The sequence below is a fragment of the Lissotriton helveticus genome, chromosome 7 (assembly GCF_964261635.1).
Source record: "Lissotriton helveticus chromosome 7, aLisHel1.1, whole genome shotgun sequence".
Taxonomy (NCBI): Eukaryota; Metazoa; Chordata; class Amphibia; order Caudata; family Salamandridae; genus Lissotriton; species Lissotriton helveticus.
This window is the reverse complement of record NC_136068.1, coordinates 1,056,792,705-1,056,809,836: the sequence shown is the minus strand read 5'-3', so window position 1 is coordinate 1,056,809,836 and position 17,132 is coordinate 1,056,792,705. Positions and strand designations below refer to the sequence as shown.

Sequence of the window (17,132 nt, the reverse complement as noted above, 5' to 3'; positions counted from 1 at the left end):
CCTCTCAGGATTGTCTTTGTGCAGGAAGGTGTCCCTTCCTGCACAAAACAATCCTGTCTGCAAAGCAGGACACTCTTACGGGGGCAAGGGTGCCGGTGCAGGTGCTAGACAGTCAAAACTGTGCCAGATCAGGGACAAGGACAGGAATGCGTGATATTCTTTCAGATACAGCATATTTCTACCCTTTCGCTATAATACAGCAAGATGGCTTGTTACGCTACGTACGTTGCCATAAATCTGTCCCTACATATATAAAAGTGTATTGCTTCAGGGTACCACCCCGGTGCACCAAAAATATCAAATTTTCATTTAGGCAACAATTCCATAGATGCAAAAGAACAAGTGCAGTTTCTATGCATTGAAGTGCTACGCCAGGTAGTGAGTTCAAAATGTGTAAAACATTTGCAACAAATTCAGAAAAATGGAAAATGATCCATAACTCTCCATACCAAGACAATACTAGCAATTATGAATATAGTATGGTTATCTCTGCTGGAGTCTCATTTGTATGTAAATATCCTTCACTTGTCTTTTGCAGATCTTATCTTTAGAGTAAGAGGTCTTAAGAGTGCAGCTTGATAAAAACAGAGACGGATTGCAGAGTAAAAACCTTTTCCATGTGCTTCAGAAAGATGTATCGAACATGTGCCAAAAGTAGTACAACTGTATCAAATGTGCAAATAGCCCCTTAGAGGCCAAGTATTGGAAAATGTACTCCACGTCAAAGGTTTGTGTATTGTTAAATAATAAGTAGTATATTGCCAAATGAGTAATTGATTAGCAATTTCATTCGTCCTAGGTCAACTTTGAAATGTCTGATAATACAACGCTTGCCGATCTTCTGCAATTACAACTCCACAAATATGAAGATGAGGTTCGCAATATTGTTGACAAAGCTGTCAAGGAAACTGGAATGGAGAAGGTATGCAACATTATATCATGCAATGATTTCTACTTTTATGATTTCTTTTAATTGTTCGGCACGCTTGTAATGTGTAACTGTGATCCTTCTCCTTATCTCAGTTTCTGCTGGTTACACATGTACTCACAGCCTATTGTAACTTATATCAGACAATAAACCGATGGTGCAACTAATTGTTGCACTGCTTGAACGCAGAAAATTACTCTTGTGCTGCTTGTTCTGTCACTAGAGTTTATAGGCCTAATTTGGAACTTGGCGGGACTCCTGTCGTCCCGCCGCAGTGGAGTTTGCACGTACTCCATCAAGATGATTGATTCTCACTCGCTGTATTTAGATGTGGTTGGCTGATTCTTTTCACCTGCATACCACCCTTTAAAACACACTCCATGTCAGAGCATGAGACTCTGCAATCCCACTGCAGCACAACATTATCAGCAGAGCTTTTGTCGGTGAAGTCAGTTTTTTTTACTTTATCTGTTTCTTGTCCAGTATTACTTCTATCATCTATTTTCTTGTTGGTCATAACATTTATATCAATTTATTTTTATTTTTATAAAGACAGGGAGGAGAAATCCCCGTTTTACAGAGAGAGAATTGTCAGTCATGGTGGATGAAATTATTAGAGTAGAGCAACACTTGTTTAGGCCAAAGTACAAAATACAACCATAGCTCATTCATTCATAATAACTTTATTCGACAATTTAAGTCATAAAAGTATACATAAAATACACAATTTTAGATTACAAATCCATAAAAACATATACATAAATATTAAAAGGTATTAAACTACATTGGACTATTGCCGAATATATTCTTACATTAGTTCATAAATCCTAAAAACAAACTCATCAGTGTGCATTTGGTCCAGGGGAGTATTACAGAAAAGTTCATAAAACAGCCCTCAAAATATTGCAAGTATAAATCAGCTGAAATTCATATGCCTCCTGCTATTTGTTTTGTACGAATTACCCTGGCCCATTTCAGAAATTTAGCCATAGCGACAGCAATTAAAGGCATCGGGTCAGTACATAAGATTCTTAGCGCCTCTTGATGTCTATGCATACCAAACAATTTGCATATAGGTTTTATCCACATAGATCTGGGTGCCGAATACAAAGGACAAAAAAAAAGAAAGTGACTTAATGACTCTTGTTCCTCCCTACACTTAGGGCATCTGTTGTTACCGTTTTCTCCTGCCCATTTAGCTGTAAAAGATCTTACTGGAAGGGTACCTACTCTTAGTTGGAAATAGAGCTTACGGTCCTGCTGTTTTCCGATAGTGTCCCAATATGGTTCCAGCTTCGGTCGGGCTTTTATTTCCAGAAATTGGCTAGTTAAGTGCGAGGAGAGTCCCTTTGTCCTTGCATCTATAAGCACCATCTCCCAATACTTTTCTTTTACAATTTTTTTGGAGGGGAATATAGCGTTTTCTGGGTCGTCCCAGAGTTCCCTCATTCCCATTTTGAAAAGTAAAGACCGAATGGCCTTCAGCCAAGGAATTTTCTGGCATGAATCCATGATCATTATTTCCCTCAGCCCATGGGCATAATGCCGTAGTTCTTCAGTGGACCATAGACGGCGCCAGTACAGTAATGGCCGTAGGAAGGCAAGATCTTGCACCGTCTTTTTTCCAAGATCCCACATTAGTGGTGTTATCGGGGTACTTATGGGAACGCTTGTAGCTTTCCGCAGAAATTCATTTTCTGCCAGCGTCAGCTTTCTTAAGTCCTCGAACCCCCAGAGTTCAGCACCATAAAGTGCCGAACTTGCCACCTTCATGCCGTATATTTCCAACAGTGGGCTAATGGGCTTTGATAACGAAGAGGATTTTTTTTTAAAAGAATGCCTGCCTGTTGGCGATGTTTTAACACTACAATATCTAACTGGCTAGACCACCCCAGATCTCTCTGGAGGGTGACCCCCAGATATGTGAAGGCATCTACCCTCTCCAACGGGGAACCATTCATATATATCAGCCCTCTAAAAGGTCTAGCAGACCCATGGGTTTTACGGCCTGCAAGGACCATAAACTTGGTTTTGCCGTGTTTATTTCTAAACCCTTATCTCGGCAAAAGTCTTCAAATCGTTTCAGTGCGAGCTGGAGCCCACTTGTTGTTTTTGAAATGATGAGAGTGTTGTCCGCGAACATGAGGATCGGAACCCGCTCACCAGACATCGCAGGGGCATCGGTAGGGACCAGGGAGAGGAAGTCCGCAACCCCGTTCACAAACAGGGAGAACAAGGTCGGCGCCATGACGCAACCTTGTCTCACTCCCTGCTCCACCGGGAACTGCTCTGTTACCTCTCCCCGGCCACCCCACCGTACCCGAGCGAACGTACCCTCATGCAAGCGGACGATCAAACTCAACAGTTCAGGTGCCATCCTCAACCCCTCAAGGACTTTCCACAATATATTGCGTGGGACTAAGTCAAAGGCCGCCCTTAAGTCCACAAAGACAGCATACAGGGTACCTTTTTCCAGGACTACGGTACGCCAACATAACATAATAAACCGAAATACCTGGTCTATGGTACTTGTTTTTGGGCGAAATCCAGCCTGAAGGTGACTCAAGATATTGTCATCATCCATCCAGGTCTGAATTCTACCCAAAACCAATCGCCCAATGATCTTTTGTATACAGTCGATCAGGCTTATCCGCCTATAGTTTTTTGCTAATGCCTTGTCCCCTTTTTTGTATACCGGCACAATTTCTGCCCCTTTCCATGATTTAGGGACTTCCATCCCTTGGGTAATGGAGTTCGACACATATAAAATATAAAACCGCCATCGCCCTCTATTGTTTAAGAAGAGATCTGCGGGGACACAGTCCATGCCGGTAGCACGTCCTTCCGTGACTAGGTCCAGTGCCCTGTCCACTTCTCCCAGGGTAAAGACAGTCTCCTTATAGAAGGTATAATCAAATACTCCCTCGCTGATGCCAATCGCCATATTTGCAAATTGCGGCTTAAAAAAGCCTACCCATGAATTTCAGTCGACATTGTTTTGGGGGCTCTCGTGATGCCCTCCCCTGTCCCATTTAAAAATATCCCAAAACAGTTTAGGATTCTTTACGTTGCACGCCACTTTAAGATCCTGCCACATGCCCTCTTCCCAATCCCTTTTGGCTATATGTTGCTTGAGCCTATAGTTCTTCCGGGCTGATCTTATTGTGCCCATTTCATTGGTCTTTAATGCATGGCCCAGTTCTCTCCTAGCTTGGCGGCAAGAGCCGTCATACCAGCTCTCCGCTTTTTTAATTTGGCCTCTTCTATTTCCTGAACTTGGTTTACAAAAGTAAACTTTTACTTTAGTGAAGAGCTTATTATGTGCCTCTAGCAAAAGATTGAAGGGGGACCCATTCAGGGTGCCTTCCTCCATAGCCTCTAAAGCCCCTTCCAAGTCTCGTTCAATGTTATCAATGATTTCCTGATGTTCTGCCACTTGACGCCACTTAAGGTGGCGCTCATCATTTGTCAGAACTAAATCTGGAAGAGTTGGTCCCCCAGAATCCTCGTCCTCATTTTGTAGACCCAGGTTGAATATAGCAGTCAGGGGATTATGGTCACTCTCAATACGAGTGACCACCTCCATATCCAAAAGGGTAGACCACATCCGAAGGGGGATAAGTAAATAGTCAATGTTGCTTGCCCTGACACCATTGTCGAAAGTTGCCATTCCCATTTTATCAGACAATGTGCGTCCATTAGAAGCCCTCAACTGATTTCCCAAACAGAAGCCCTTTAACTGGATCGCAGCTTCGGTCCATTTTCTTATAGGTTTAATGCTAAGTTGGGGAACTTCCCACCTAGCGTCCTCATCCTCTGTTAAATGTGTATCATTCAAGCCAAGGGGTTCAAAAGTGGTGTTAAAGTCCCCTGTAATCAATGGCAATATGTTAAGAGGGGTAGCCTGCAGTAGTATATATATATATATCCAACTCTGCTACGAGATCAGATTTCTTGCCACCTCGAAGCCCCCTAGCATATACATTGTAAATATCGATTTCTAAGTTGGCAGGGAACCTTAACCTGACCCCTAGAAAATCATTATTTACAACAGGGAGGAGCTTGGTGAGACATTTTAAGGACTGCCTAACCCATATCACTAATCCCCCCATAGGTCGCCCCTGGCATTTTTTCACAGCTGGAACAAAAAAAATCATAAAACCTACTCTAAACATTGGTTCAACCACCCACACCTCTTCTCTTGAAACAAGCATATGTCAAAGCGATCAATAAATTGTACCCAAGGCTGAGAGTTAAGTTTTGTCCCCAGTCCCGCCACATTCCATGAAATAAAAGATGTTTTACATATTGGTCCTTCGGGTGCTGCAGCCAGTTCATCCCATAAAGAAGGATCCCCAGTGACTGATCTGGCTTTGAGATCTCAATATTGCCTTCGCACCTAACCCTTTGCCTTTGGTCACCCTCATCCATCCCTTCTATTCCACTATTCTGTGGGGTTACTTGCCCTCTCAAAATCTCTACCCCTTCACTTATGCCCCCAGCTCTATTAACCGGGGTAAGCCTTTGGGGAGCAAACTGTCAGTCGCAATCCCCCAGCCCCGACAAGGGCTGGAATCTGTTGAACAACCTTATGTTCCCCAATGGGCAGAAATTTGGTACCACCCCATGTGAGAACATGTCCCTCTCAAAGGAGACCAGAGTTGGGGGTCCGTAAAAATAGGCTAAGGGTAGAGCTTGTATCCCATTAGACTGATCATTATGAGGCCAGTTACAAATGTAATTAACACATGACTGGTCACTAAAATTAATAATGATACAGTCCCCCGCCACCGTCTTACAACCCCTACCTATCCAGTTAACTCTCCTAGTACCCAGGATATTAGCACGCATATTTGCAGGCAGTGGACGGTGTTTATTAAGCCAGAAAATACATTTATGCTTAAGGTCTAGGAATGATTCTCGATGCCCCTGAGCTACTGGTGGAACCCCTACCAAAACTACCACAAAAGGGGCTGATTGGGGAGGGAGATCAATATAGGGTAAAGGAGCCTTACTATGAGCCCTGGGTAAGACGGTGGGATTTTGCTTCCTAACATCCGTCTTAGCCATAGCTCATAAAAGGCAAATGTGGACCCGAATAGCTGAGTGAATGCTGTAGCCAACAACCTGCACACACAGAAGGAAATTTGGAGGAGGTGGAACGACCTACGAGTGAGGGTGCGTTTCCTGGCCTCCAAGCATCACCTAAAGGTGCAGAGTACTGGTGGTGGTTCTTCCAGCCCCGCCTTACCACTTTTTCCCTCGGAGGAGAAGGTCTTGCAGATTCTACATCCTGAAGGCTTGACAGGAATCCCTGGTGGAGTGGAGACTGGTAAGTTACATTTTTTAATGTGTCACTAAACTAGAAATGGGTGGAACTCGTGGAGTTCTGCTCAGCAGAGTTCCACGGATTGACTAAAAACGTTGTGAATTCTGCAGAGTTTTGCATGCCGTGGAATGGACAGGGTAACTTTTTAAACATCACACGGTTGGCAATTAAAAGGGACTGCAGGCTTGGGGAACTCTAGACAGGCTGTTGCATGCCCGTTCTGTCCGGGAAACCGATCAGGCCAATTACATTCCTATAACACACTGTCACATCATGGATGGTGGCTTTATAGAACATTTAAAAAAAAATATTGTTAACCCAAGGTTCAACCCAAGGGGCTAAAGTGGACACTACACAGACCAGACGGCTCTGGTTTTTGTGTGTATGAGTCTGTTCAAGATAAAATGCATTCCTAATGCCCGTACACAAACAAGGTGTTATAAGCTAGCAGCACTCACCTCCTCCCTCTCTTGAGCACTTCCTTAAACTTGCACTTGATCCTCTGTACAGTGATGTTGGCCATGTCTGGTGCCGGACACTGCCCCTCTTTTCGCTCATCCTCCTGCTCTCTATGGCGTTGTTGCTGCTGCTCGTCCAGCTCCTGGTGCAGTGTGTAGGGGCCTGATCCAGTCAGTGTGTGGGGACCTAGCTCCACCACTCTATCATCAACCATGCTGAATACTACTATCCCAAACAATAGAAAGCTAATATTGATAAGTAATTTCCCTTATTTTCAAAAAAGTCACCTAGACCTAAACAGACGTGACCATTTAAGACCTAAACAGACGTGACCATTTAATCTTTTTTGATTCTCAGTATTTTATTATTTTTCAAAATTAATTAATCCATAGTTATATTTGAATTGATTATTTCACAATATTTATCATAATTTAGACATTACAAAATATATTAGACAATAAATCCCGCATCCTAACACTTTACAACTAAATCAAACTACCAATCACACTTTCACACTCCAAATTACACACTATTAGCAGCAAAAACACACATTCATCCTTTAACACTAACCAAAACATTAAAAAAAATGTATTCAACATAAACATATTTGTTGAAAAGATAACAAGACCCAAGGTGCATAAATTACATATTTCTTGTGAACATGAAGAAGCAATTTCAATGATTCAACACACTCAATAGGTCACAAATAGCAGGTCGACGTGTTTCGAACACCCTCAATTTGAATGGCGTTACCACAGGACCAACAAGCTGCAATGACATAAGCAAATCGAAAGTCTGAATTACTCTCTACATCATAACATACACCCCTGTCTCTCTCTATCTCCCCTGCCAGGGTCTTAGGCGTACCTTATTCTCTATTGATAGATCAGCCGATCTATTTATCTACTGAGGACTTGATCCAGAATCTGCATTAAGAAATAGTATTGAGCAACCTTAGCAAACACCTTACAGCACAGCCACTTCCTCCAAGCATTAAATGACCCTTTGATGACACTTACTAATAGCCACACGGATTTCAGAATGACGCCGGAGAGCCTGTATGCAAGTAGTTCTGCACCAAAAACAAATGGGAAACCGCTATGAATCAGCATGTCCAGATATTACACCAAAACACACCTTATAGCTACGTTCGTCGCATCAATTTCCTACTTACTTGAAAAGATTCTCTGCGGGACCTTCACAACTACACTGCTGCCCCTTCACGGTAGTGAGATAAATCACTTGAACTCCGCGCTGTAACGAGAAAAGCGGCATCCAACACCTGTCACTTGTATTGTTCTCAATAAAACGGGCCTTGCGTGTTGCGATTTCAGGAGCCACAACATACCGTCGTTTTTCGGGGCTGCGGTCTTTCTCCTGCCTCTGTTGGAGTAACAACTAGTGATACGGGCAACTACTTTCGGGTTGAATTTCCGACGGAGCCTCTTTTCTGATGCTCCTACGGTAATACGTGATTGCGGATTCTTTCAAAACTCAAAGTTGCACCCCGGGCATTCTGGGCATTGTAGTCAACGTGAAAAAACACTATTATATCTCACACAAATAGCCTAGTTTCTGTGTGTCAATCTTTGCATGCAATCCTTCAAGACTTCAAAAAGTCGCATTGTTTGTTATACCATTCCTAAAGCTGCGCAATCAATAACAGCTCACCACTGATAATTTAAATTCACTCTGAATAGATGTAGGAAATGTGGCTTGGTGGCCTGCCGGTGACAAAATGCAATATAACTTTAGCTAGGTAACGTCCTCATCCTAGTTTATAGATTTCAGATAGTTCATTTAGTCCATTAACTGCCGAGTTAAATTTAACAATTAGTAGAGCTTCTCTATGGGTCAATTTCAACTCCAAATCTCCACCTCTAGTGTCCAATTCAACCTTCGATATGACAGTCCATTTCAGAACTTTTTCCGTGTGATTGTTTAATCTCCAGTGGTACACCAGGGGAGCTGTCTATAATTTTTTTCGGATCCGTGATTTATGTTGAGAAATCCTTAATCTTTTTTCTCGGTTCGTTTTACCGATATATAGTTTTTTGCATAGGCAAGTGATCCCATAGACAACGTTTTTTGATTTACAGTTAGTAAAGGAATCATGTTTCCAATAGATGGAGTTATGTGTAAACAGTGCTCCTTCTTCAGTAGAGTCACAACATGAACATGTGCCACATCTATGGTAGCCTGTCACAGGGGGAAAGCCCACATAGTCTCTCAGTGTATTTGGCTTTGGCTGGGACACTGCTGCTCGCATGATCTGATTGGCGATACTCTTGTCTTTTTTAAAAGCAAAAAGTGGTTGTTAACATATGTAATTAAATGCCAATTCTGATGGATAATTTTCTTTAGATGGTTTGAATTCGTACAGAAGGTTGACACGCATACGATCCTATCCATAGGTATTTTCTCCCTTCTTTCCAAAAGTGTCTCCCGTGGGGTCCACCAGGTCTTTTCATTTGTTTTTTCATCAATTTTCTTGGGTAGCCTCTGTCACTTAGATTAACAATTAGGTTAGTAGCATGGAAGATATATTCATCCTTATAGGTGCAATATCTTTTTATCCTTAGAAATTGGCCATACGGTAAGTTGTCTTTTAAACTTTTCAGATGATTGCTTGAGAAATGCAAGGCTTTGTTCCTGTCGGTCGATTTTTTGAACAATGTTGTGACTAGTCTATTTTCTTCCATATAAACCTCTACATCCAGGAAAGGCATTTTGGTATTAGAGTGGTTTAAACTCAACTTAATGTCTGCAGATCTATTGTTCAGCCACTCGTGGAATTTGAGTAGATCCTCTACAGTACTTGTCCATACCATAAAAATATCATCTATAAATCTTACCCAACTCCCAATGAATTGGGAGAAAGGATTGTTGTTGTAAACAAAATGTTCTTCGTATTTAGCCATAAAAAGAACAGCTAATTCTGGGGCAAATGGACAGCCCATGGCTACTCCCTTTACTTGGAAATAAAAGTCGCCTTTGAAATTGAAATCGTTTTTTTAGGGCAAAACTAGCCCACTCTATTATGAACTCAGTTGGTATTTGTGTCGGTCTTTCTCTGTCATTCAAATTAGTCTCAATCACAGCCAGGCCTTCATCCTGGGGAATTTGGGTGTACAAAGACACTACATCCAATGTTCCCAAAAGGTGAGCTCCTTGAATAAATTGAACTTCCTCCAGTTTATTGATAAAATCTGTAGTGTCCTGAAGGAAGGACGGGACAGCTGGCATAAAGGATTTTAGAAAATAATTGACAAATTTGGAAACTGGCTCAAGCAGGGACGCACAGCCGGAAACAATTGGTCTTCCGGGGGGTGAGGTTTCATTATTATGTATCTTAGGTAGTACGTAGAAAAGCGGGATCCTGGGGTGTTTATTCCGCAGATATTCATATTCTTTTTTGCCCAGGAATCCCTGATCAAATCCCTTCTGTAGAATTCCAAAAAGTGCTCCCTGGAGATCCTGGGTTGGATCTTTGCTAATTTTTCTGTAGCATTCTACATCCTCTAGCTGTCGCATGACTTCTAGTGTGTAGACCATTGTATCCCATACTTCTATTGATCCCCCCTTATCCGCCTGCTTATTGTTATGGATTGGTCGTTCTTCAAATTCAAGAGATCATCTTTTTCTAATTTAGATGTATTGTGTTTAACAAATTTCGTCTTCTTTTCCATTTCCATGATTGCTGATAGGATTGTTCTTTTGAACGGCAATACTTCCTTTGCAATCTTTGTTGGAGGTGGGCAGAATGACGATTTTTTTCCTGAGGCCAGTAACTTCCATGGTTGGGACAAAGGAATTCTCTATAAAAATAGATTTTAACCGTATTTTCCTACAGAATTCAATAGCTTCTGTTTTCATTCTAACAAAATCTGTCCTTTTTGTAGGCACAAAGCATAGTCGTTTTTCTAGGATTGTTTGTTCATTTGTAGACTTTTTAGATAGATTGAAAATGGGAGAAACCTTTCGTTTTTGGAATTTTGTCGCCTCCTCAACATCTCCCATGGTTGATTGTTGAACCCTGTTTTTCCATGGGCTTTCTGCTGGCCTCTTCCTAAAAAAGGGGTTTGTTGTTGTTGTTGATAAGTCCCTCTTCTATTTTGATTTCTTCGTCCCTTGTTGTTATCTACCTCGCTCCCACTGGAGGGGGATGATGTTCCTGAGAATGTTAGGAAATTATTTTTTGATCTTCCTTGATACTCGGGTAAGTATCTCCGTGATTCAACTCTTGAATAGAAGTCGGTTTGGAGGTATTTATTTATTTATTTATTTTGAAAGTTTTATATAGCGCGAACAAGATCTTTGCAGATATCAGAGCGCTTTACAGACGAAAAGAACAACGTGTGAGCATATAGTATTGGGGTGGGGAAGGTACATGTGGGAGCATAGACCACCAGCTACATCAATAATGATACAAGTACAAATACAAGTACAAATAATTGATAGCGTAAACACTCAGGCAGGTCATCAACACAAGTCATGCAAAAATGCAAAAAAGGTCAGTAAAACTGAATGAAACAGCGTCTGTAAATAACATCCCCAGTAATAATTCAAGTGTATTTCGCCATGAGGATAGCTTTTACTTCTTTCTTAAAAAGTATGGTAGAGGAGATGAGCCTGATTTCAGGGGGGAGTGAGTTCCAGATCCTGGGTGCCATTCCAGAGAAGGAGCGTTTATACGTTTTTTCCTTACGGAATCTTTGGGGCTTTAGCAGGAGATTGTTTGTGCCTCTAGTGATTCTAGAGCCTCCGGAAATCGACAGCTTTTGTGCGAGGTATCCGGGTGAACTCATGTGGACAGCCTTGTGCGTGATGCAGTCGATTTTCAAATGAATTCTGGCTTCAAAAGGTAGCCAGTTCAGGGGAAATGTGTGAGTGTTTTCTTGATCCGGTGATGAGTCTCGCTGCAGCGTTTAGAGAAGCTCTTATGGGTGCCGTGGTAGTTAGGGGGAGACCGCAGAGGGCGATGCTGCCGTAATCTATTCGAGGGATGACTAGAGCTTGTACCGCAGTTTGGAAATCTTTGGCTGGAAGGAAGGGTTTGAGTTTCCTTAAGGTATTGATCTGGTAGTTCGCCCCTTTAGTTGCTTTGTTGATGTGTTCCTGCATGTTGAGGTTGGTGTCAAGTGTTATGCCTAGAGATTTTGCTGAGTCTACAATGGTGGGATGAACATTGAGTGCGGTTAAGTGTTTAAGCCATATTTGAGTGGTAGTGATCTTCGCAGGAGGTGAGATCAAGAGGAACTCTGTTTTAAGAGCATTGAGCTTGAGATGATTAGCGGCCAACCATGCTTGGGTGCTTCTGATCGTTGAATTCAAGAGCATAATGTCTTTGGGTGATTGTACTTTGAGATAAAGTTGGGTGTCATCGGCATACATGTGGAATTGAACATTGGATGCTTGTAGCAAGGTGGTGAGAGGTTCCATGACTAGGTTAAACAAAGTTGGGGATAGGGAGGATCCTTGTGGGACGCCTAGCGATACCGGTATTGGAGAAGACATCAAGTTGTTACTCTTGAATTTCTGCGTTCTGTTGTGTAGAAAGGACGTGAACCACTTGAGCACAGTTCCAGATATACCCATTCTTGTGTTTAATAGATCAAGTAGGTTCTCATGTTTGATGGTGTCGAATGCAGAGGAGAGATCCAGAAGGATAAGGAGGCAGGTATCGTTTTGATCTAGGATTTGGAGGGCGTCGTCAATTATGTGTATCATAGCAGTTTCTGTGCTGTGGTCCGCTCTGAAGCCTGATTGATGAGTGTTGAGTAGATCAAACTGATTAATGTGATTAGTCAATTGGGTTTGTGCGCATTTTTCCAGTAGTTTGGCAAGAGTCGGAATATTGGTAATGGGACGGTAATTATTTAGATCAGAGGGGTCGGCTGTAGGTTTCTTTAGTAGAGGTGTGACTTGTCCAACTTTGAGGGAGTCGGGAATGGTCCCTTGTTGAAGAGAGCTGTTGATGATTTTAGTCCAAAGTGGGAGGAGCGACGGGGTAAGGTCTTTGACAGCGTTGGCAGGAAGGGGGTCCGAGAGGTGATTGGCTGGTTTCACAGTGCTGAGCAGTCTACCAATTTCTTCTTCCGAGTAGGTGGCAAAGGATGACCATGTAGCATTGTTTTTTGGTTCAGCGGGTGCTGTGCAGAGCGTTTTGGGATAGAGACTTACGTCAATGAGGAGATCGATCTTTATGTTGTCTGTTTTTTGGATAAAGAAAGAGGCGAAGTCTTCACAGGAGGGTGCTTCGCCCAGAGTACTGAGTGGTTGGGGTTGATCCTTGGATTGCGTTTTGATTAGCTCAAACAGCTTTCTCGGGCGATTTTTGGCTTGGTCAAGCTGACGGCTGAAGAAATCCGATTTTGTGCGTTTTATTTTCCTGAAGTAGGCATTTCTCTTTTTCTTCAGCGTTTTTAGGTGCAGTGCGGAGGGAGCTGATCTCCAGGTGCGCTCTGCCATTCGCATGGCCCGTCTATCGTCGTTGAGACTCCCGTTGTACCAAGGATTGGACATTTTTGCGGATGCTCTTTTTAGCTGCATAGGTGCAGCTTCATTAACTAAAGAGGTCATAGCGTTGAGATAGTGATCCGTCAAGGCTTGGACATCCACAACGCCAGTGGGAGGGAGTAATATATTGCAGCTGTTGGGAGGTAGAGAGTTTGGGTTGAGTTTTTTCAAGTCTCTTTTCCAGACTTTGGGTTTGAAGGATTGAACCGGGTTAAATTTGACTTTTTCGTTGATGAAGAACGTGACAATGTGATGATCTGACCAGTCACAGGGTTTGATAGATTCGAGCTGGATAGAGTCTTCTTTGGCGATGATAAGGTCGATGATAGAGCCTTTCTCGTGGGTCGGGCTGTTGCATATTTGGGTGAGGTCAAGGGCGTCAAGGAAGTTTTTAAGACTATTCACCACCGCGTCATTATGATCGTTCCAGTGGAGGTTAAAGTCACCAAGGTATATTTGTGTGAGTTGTCGCCCCGAATTGGTGGTGATCAAATCCATAATTTGTTGTGCGAAGGTAAAGTTGTCCCCTGGTGGATGGTAAATGCCGTGGAGAGAGCATTTCGGTTTGCCCTCACTGATAATATCGAGGCAAATGTATTCACAGGAGGTTGGGGAGGGTAGGGAGGGAGAGGTTACTTTCTTGACAGAGAGGTTGCTCCTGTGTATACATGCGATTCCCCCACCTTTTTGACCAACCCTGTCTAATCTGGTGATGTGGTAGTTGGGGGGAACCAGTATGTCCGGTATGGGTGTAGAAGATTCAGTTAGCCAGGTTTTAGTCATGATGATGAGGTCTATGTCCAGTGATAAGATGAGATCAGCGATTGCAGAGGAGTGCCTAGAGGCCGATCTGCAGTTGAGGAGGGTGCATTTGAGACGGGGTGTGTCGAGGGTGGAAGGGGGTTCTAGAGAGAGGGGGACTTTTCTCAGGTTACTAAGGATAGAGATTCTGTTGTTTTGCGTGGGGGGTCTACGGGGATTTGGATGAATCGTTGGAATGGCGCGGAGGGTGGAGGGTATGATGTTAAGGGGAGCTGGGTCATAGGAGCGGAGGAGGGTGACTGTGTCGAGGTCCAATAGTGTGTTGCAGGTACGATGGGGACGGTTTTCCCGATTGCGAACAGGGATGGAGATCCAGTGCGGGGGCGTTGAGTGCGAGAGTCAGCCGCCCGAGTGGAGGTCCTGTTAGGACGGGTGGTGCTGGTGAAGGCGGGTGTGGGGTGTCCGGGATGTGTGCAGAGTAATTGTTTGATGATGTGAATGTCTTGTTTGAGCTTGAGGAGGGTGGTGGGTGAGGAGTGACTGGAGTGCGAGCGGAGTAATTGTTTGATGATGTGAATGTCTTCTTTGAGCTGGAGGAGGGAGGCCATAACGTGGTCTGATGTGGGATTTGTGTTGGTGATGGGTATTGGAGGGTTGGGGGAGGATGACATAGAATGGAGGAGGGTATTGGTGGTAGGTGGAGAGTGCATAGTGGAGGATGGGCGTAAGTTAGCTGTGATGGGGGCGCATGTGGGGTAATGGGGGGTGAGAATCGGGGGGGGTGTCATTGTATGAGGTTTTTTTTTGCGGAGGCGGAGTTGAATTGATAGTGGCGTGCTCAGAATGATTAATTAATGTGTGGAAGTGGGGGCTTCGAGTTGGGGGGGATAACGGGTGGGGATTGTCTGTGTGCGTGTCGGTCTGGAGCTGACCTCGGTTGGGCAGCTTGTGGGTGGAAGCTGTGTTGTCATGGGTGAAAAGAATGGGAGTGTGGGCTGGTGACAGGGGGGAGGGGGTACGGTTGGAGAATATGGGTGACAGATCTATGCCTGTGATTGAGGAGTGTGAGGTATCTACCGTAGGTGGGTGTATGTCTAAGGTGCTGATGGTAGAGGAGAGGTGCATGTCCATTTGGGGCTGAGGTATGCTAGAGGCATGGTAGTTGGGTGTTGTGGTGTCAGGGGAGAGAGGAGTGTGAGTGGTATGAATGGAGGTCAGGGTATTGGTGGGACGGGAGGGGGTGCGGCTGGTGTATGTCGGGGAGAGATCTAAGTCTGTGATTGAGGGGTTAGTATGAATGGGTGTCATGGCGTTGGTGAGGCTGGAGGGGGTGCTGCTGGTGTATGTTGGGGAGAGATCTAAGTCTGTGATTGAGGAGTGTGAGGTCGTTACAGTAGGTGGGTGGACGACGACGGTGCCGGTGGTGGAGGAGAGGTGCGTGTCGTTTAGGGACTGAGCTGTGTTAGCATCATTATGGTTGGGGGCTGTGAAGTCAAGGGTGATCGGACTGAGTGGGGTCCGCGGATTGGAAAGGTGCTGTAAGAAAGTATGGAACAGGTTGTCTAGTAGTTCCAGGTTCCTGTCTGTGGATTGGAATAGGACAATCCCGTTGTTGTAGATAGTGATGGACGTTCTGCCTGGGAAGAGTTGGGATGGTGTGATGGAGAGTGTTTGGCCATGAGCGGATTTCCTGGAATTGGATACGGTGAGTAAAGAGAGGAACGTTTTCCTCCATTGGGCTCTGCGTGCGGTGTGGAAGATGATATCAATGTTTACGGCACCATTAACCGGTGAGTGGTAGGTGTCTGCAAAGGGTATTTCCGGGTGAGACCTCAAAAGGTTGTGTTTAAAGCGTTTAGCGGCTTTTTTGGTGAGTGTGGGTGGGTAGTTGATTCTGTGTGTGTGCTTGCCGATGAGCTCCATGATGGGGTGACAGAGTCAGTAGGTGTGGGAGGGTGCTCAGTAATCGCTGGTTGCATGGAGTGAGAGTGACACTAGTGGGCAGCCAATGTGTATGCGGTAGTAGTCAATGCAACCAGGGATAAGATCTGTATTGGGTGCGTATTGCACCGATGTAGGGCGCACAGTAATGCTAAACTGGTGCAGAATACAAACACTTACACTAATACCCCCAATGCATGCAACAGATGCACAGATGTAGAGTGCACAATAATGATAAACTGGTGCAGAATGCAAACACATACACTAAAACCCAATTGCATGTGACGACAGATGCACAGAAGTAGGGTGCACAGTAATGATAAACTGGTGCAGAATACAAACACATACACTAATACCCAATTGCATGTAAGAGCAGTGGCATTAATGAACAGTCCGAGTATGTGAGGTAGTAAATGGTGTATAGGGGAAAGAAACTTGAAATGGGAGCAGGTTACCTAAGTGTAACAGGTCAATATGAACAATTAATCAGTGCATTACAATGAGGTCGTAGTCGATAACAAACATGTACAGCATGGACTATAGGTTTAATACTGATGATATACTAGACTGAAATATCCCTGCAGATAATAAAATAAAGTATGGATACACTTTATCCAAACTGAAGCTTTTTTTATCCTTTTCAAATTTGTTGGTTTTTTGGTTGACTGTATAATCTTTGAATTCCAAGATTTCCTTATCAGCCTTGTCCAATAATGCTTTGGAGTCCAGAATTGATTGATTTCCTCTAATTTCTGATTCAAGGGTCTCAATTTCCTCAAGTTGTTTAGAAATTCTGAGCGCGGTTTCCACAGTTAGGACCATGAGGTCTCTACTGCATTTTGTCTCAATGAAACTGTAGCCTTTTTGTACACCGGGTCTTCGGTAAAGATTACCTGCACATTTCGGATTTGAAGACCACCTGGGATTGTCCCAGCTTTTAGATGTTGAACTAGAAAATGACCATGCAGATTAGTTCTGATTTGTTTTTTCTTTAATCTCAAGAGCTTATCTGATTCGTTTTGGTTTTTGGCTATACAGCCACCAAAATGGTGATGGTCCCAGTTTTACTCGCAGCTCCAGCTTACGTTTGCCTCGCTTGGGAGGTGTCAACGTCACTCACAAATTGATTGACAACCACATTGTGTGACATAAGCCCCAGCCATTAGAGAGTATTGGCATTCGAGAGAGGAGAGG

The 17,132-nt window shown here is 43.7% G+C and overlaps 1 protein-coding gene across 4 annotated transcripts in view; it reads left to right on the top strand.

Moving 5' to 3' along the window:
- Positions 1–17,132, top strand: part of DNAH17 (dynein axonemal heavy chain 17) — a 12,633,448-nt gene that overhangs the window by 4,077,596 nt on the left and 8,538,720 nt on the right. For all 4 annotated transcript variants that reach the window (XM_078653923.1, XM_078653924.1, XM_078653922.1 and 1 more), the window contains one exon: positions 800–922. In XM_078653923.1, the coding sequence (XP_078510049.1) occupies positions 800–922 (123 nt within the window). The remainder of the gene's footprint in view (positions 1–799; positions 923–17,132) is intronic.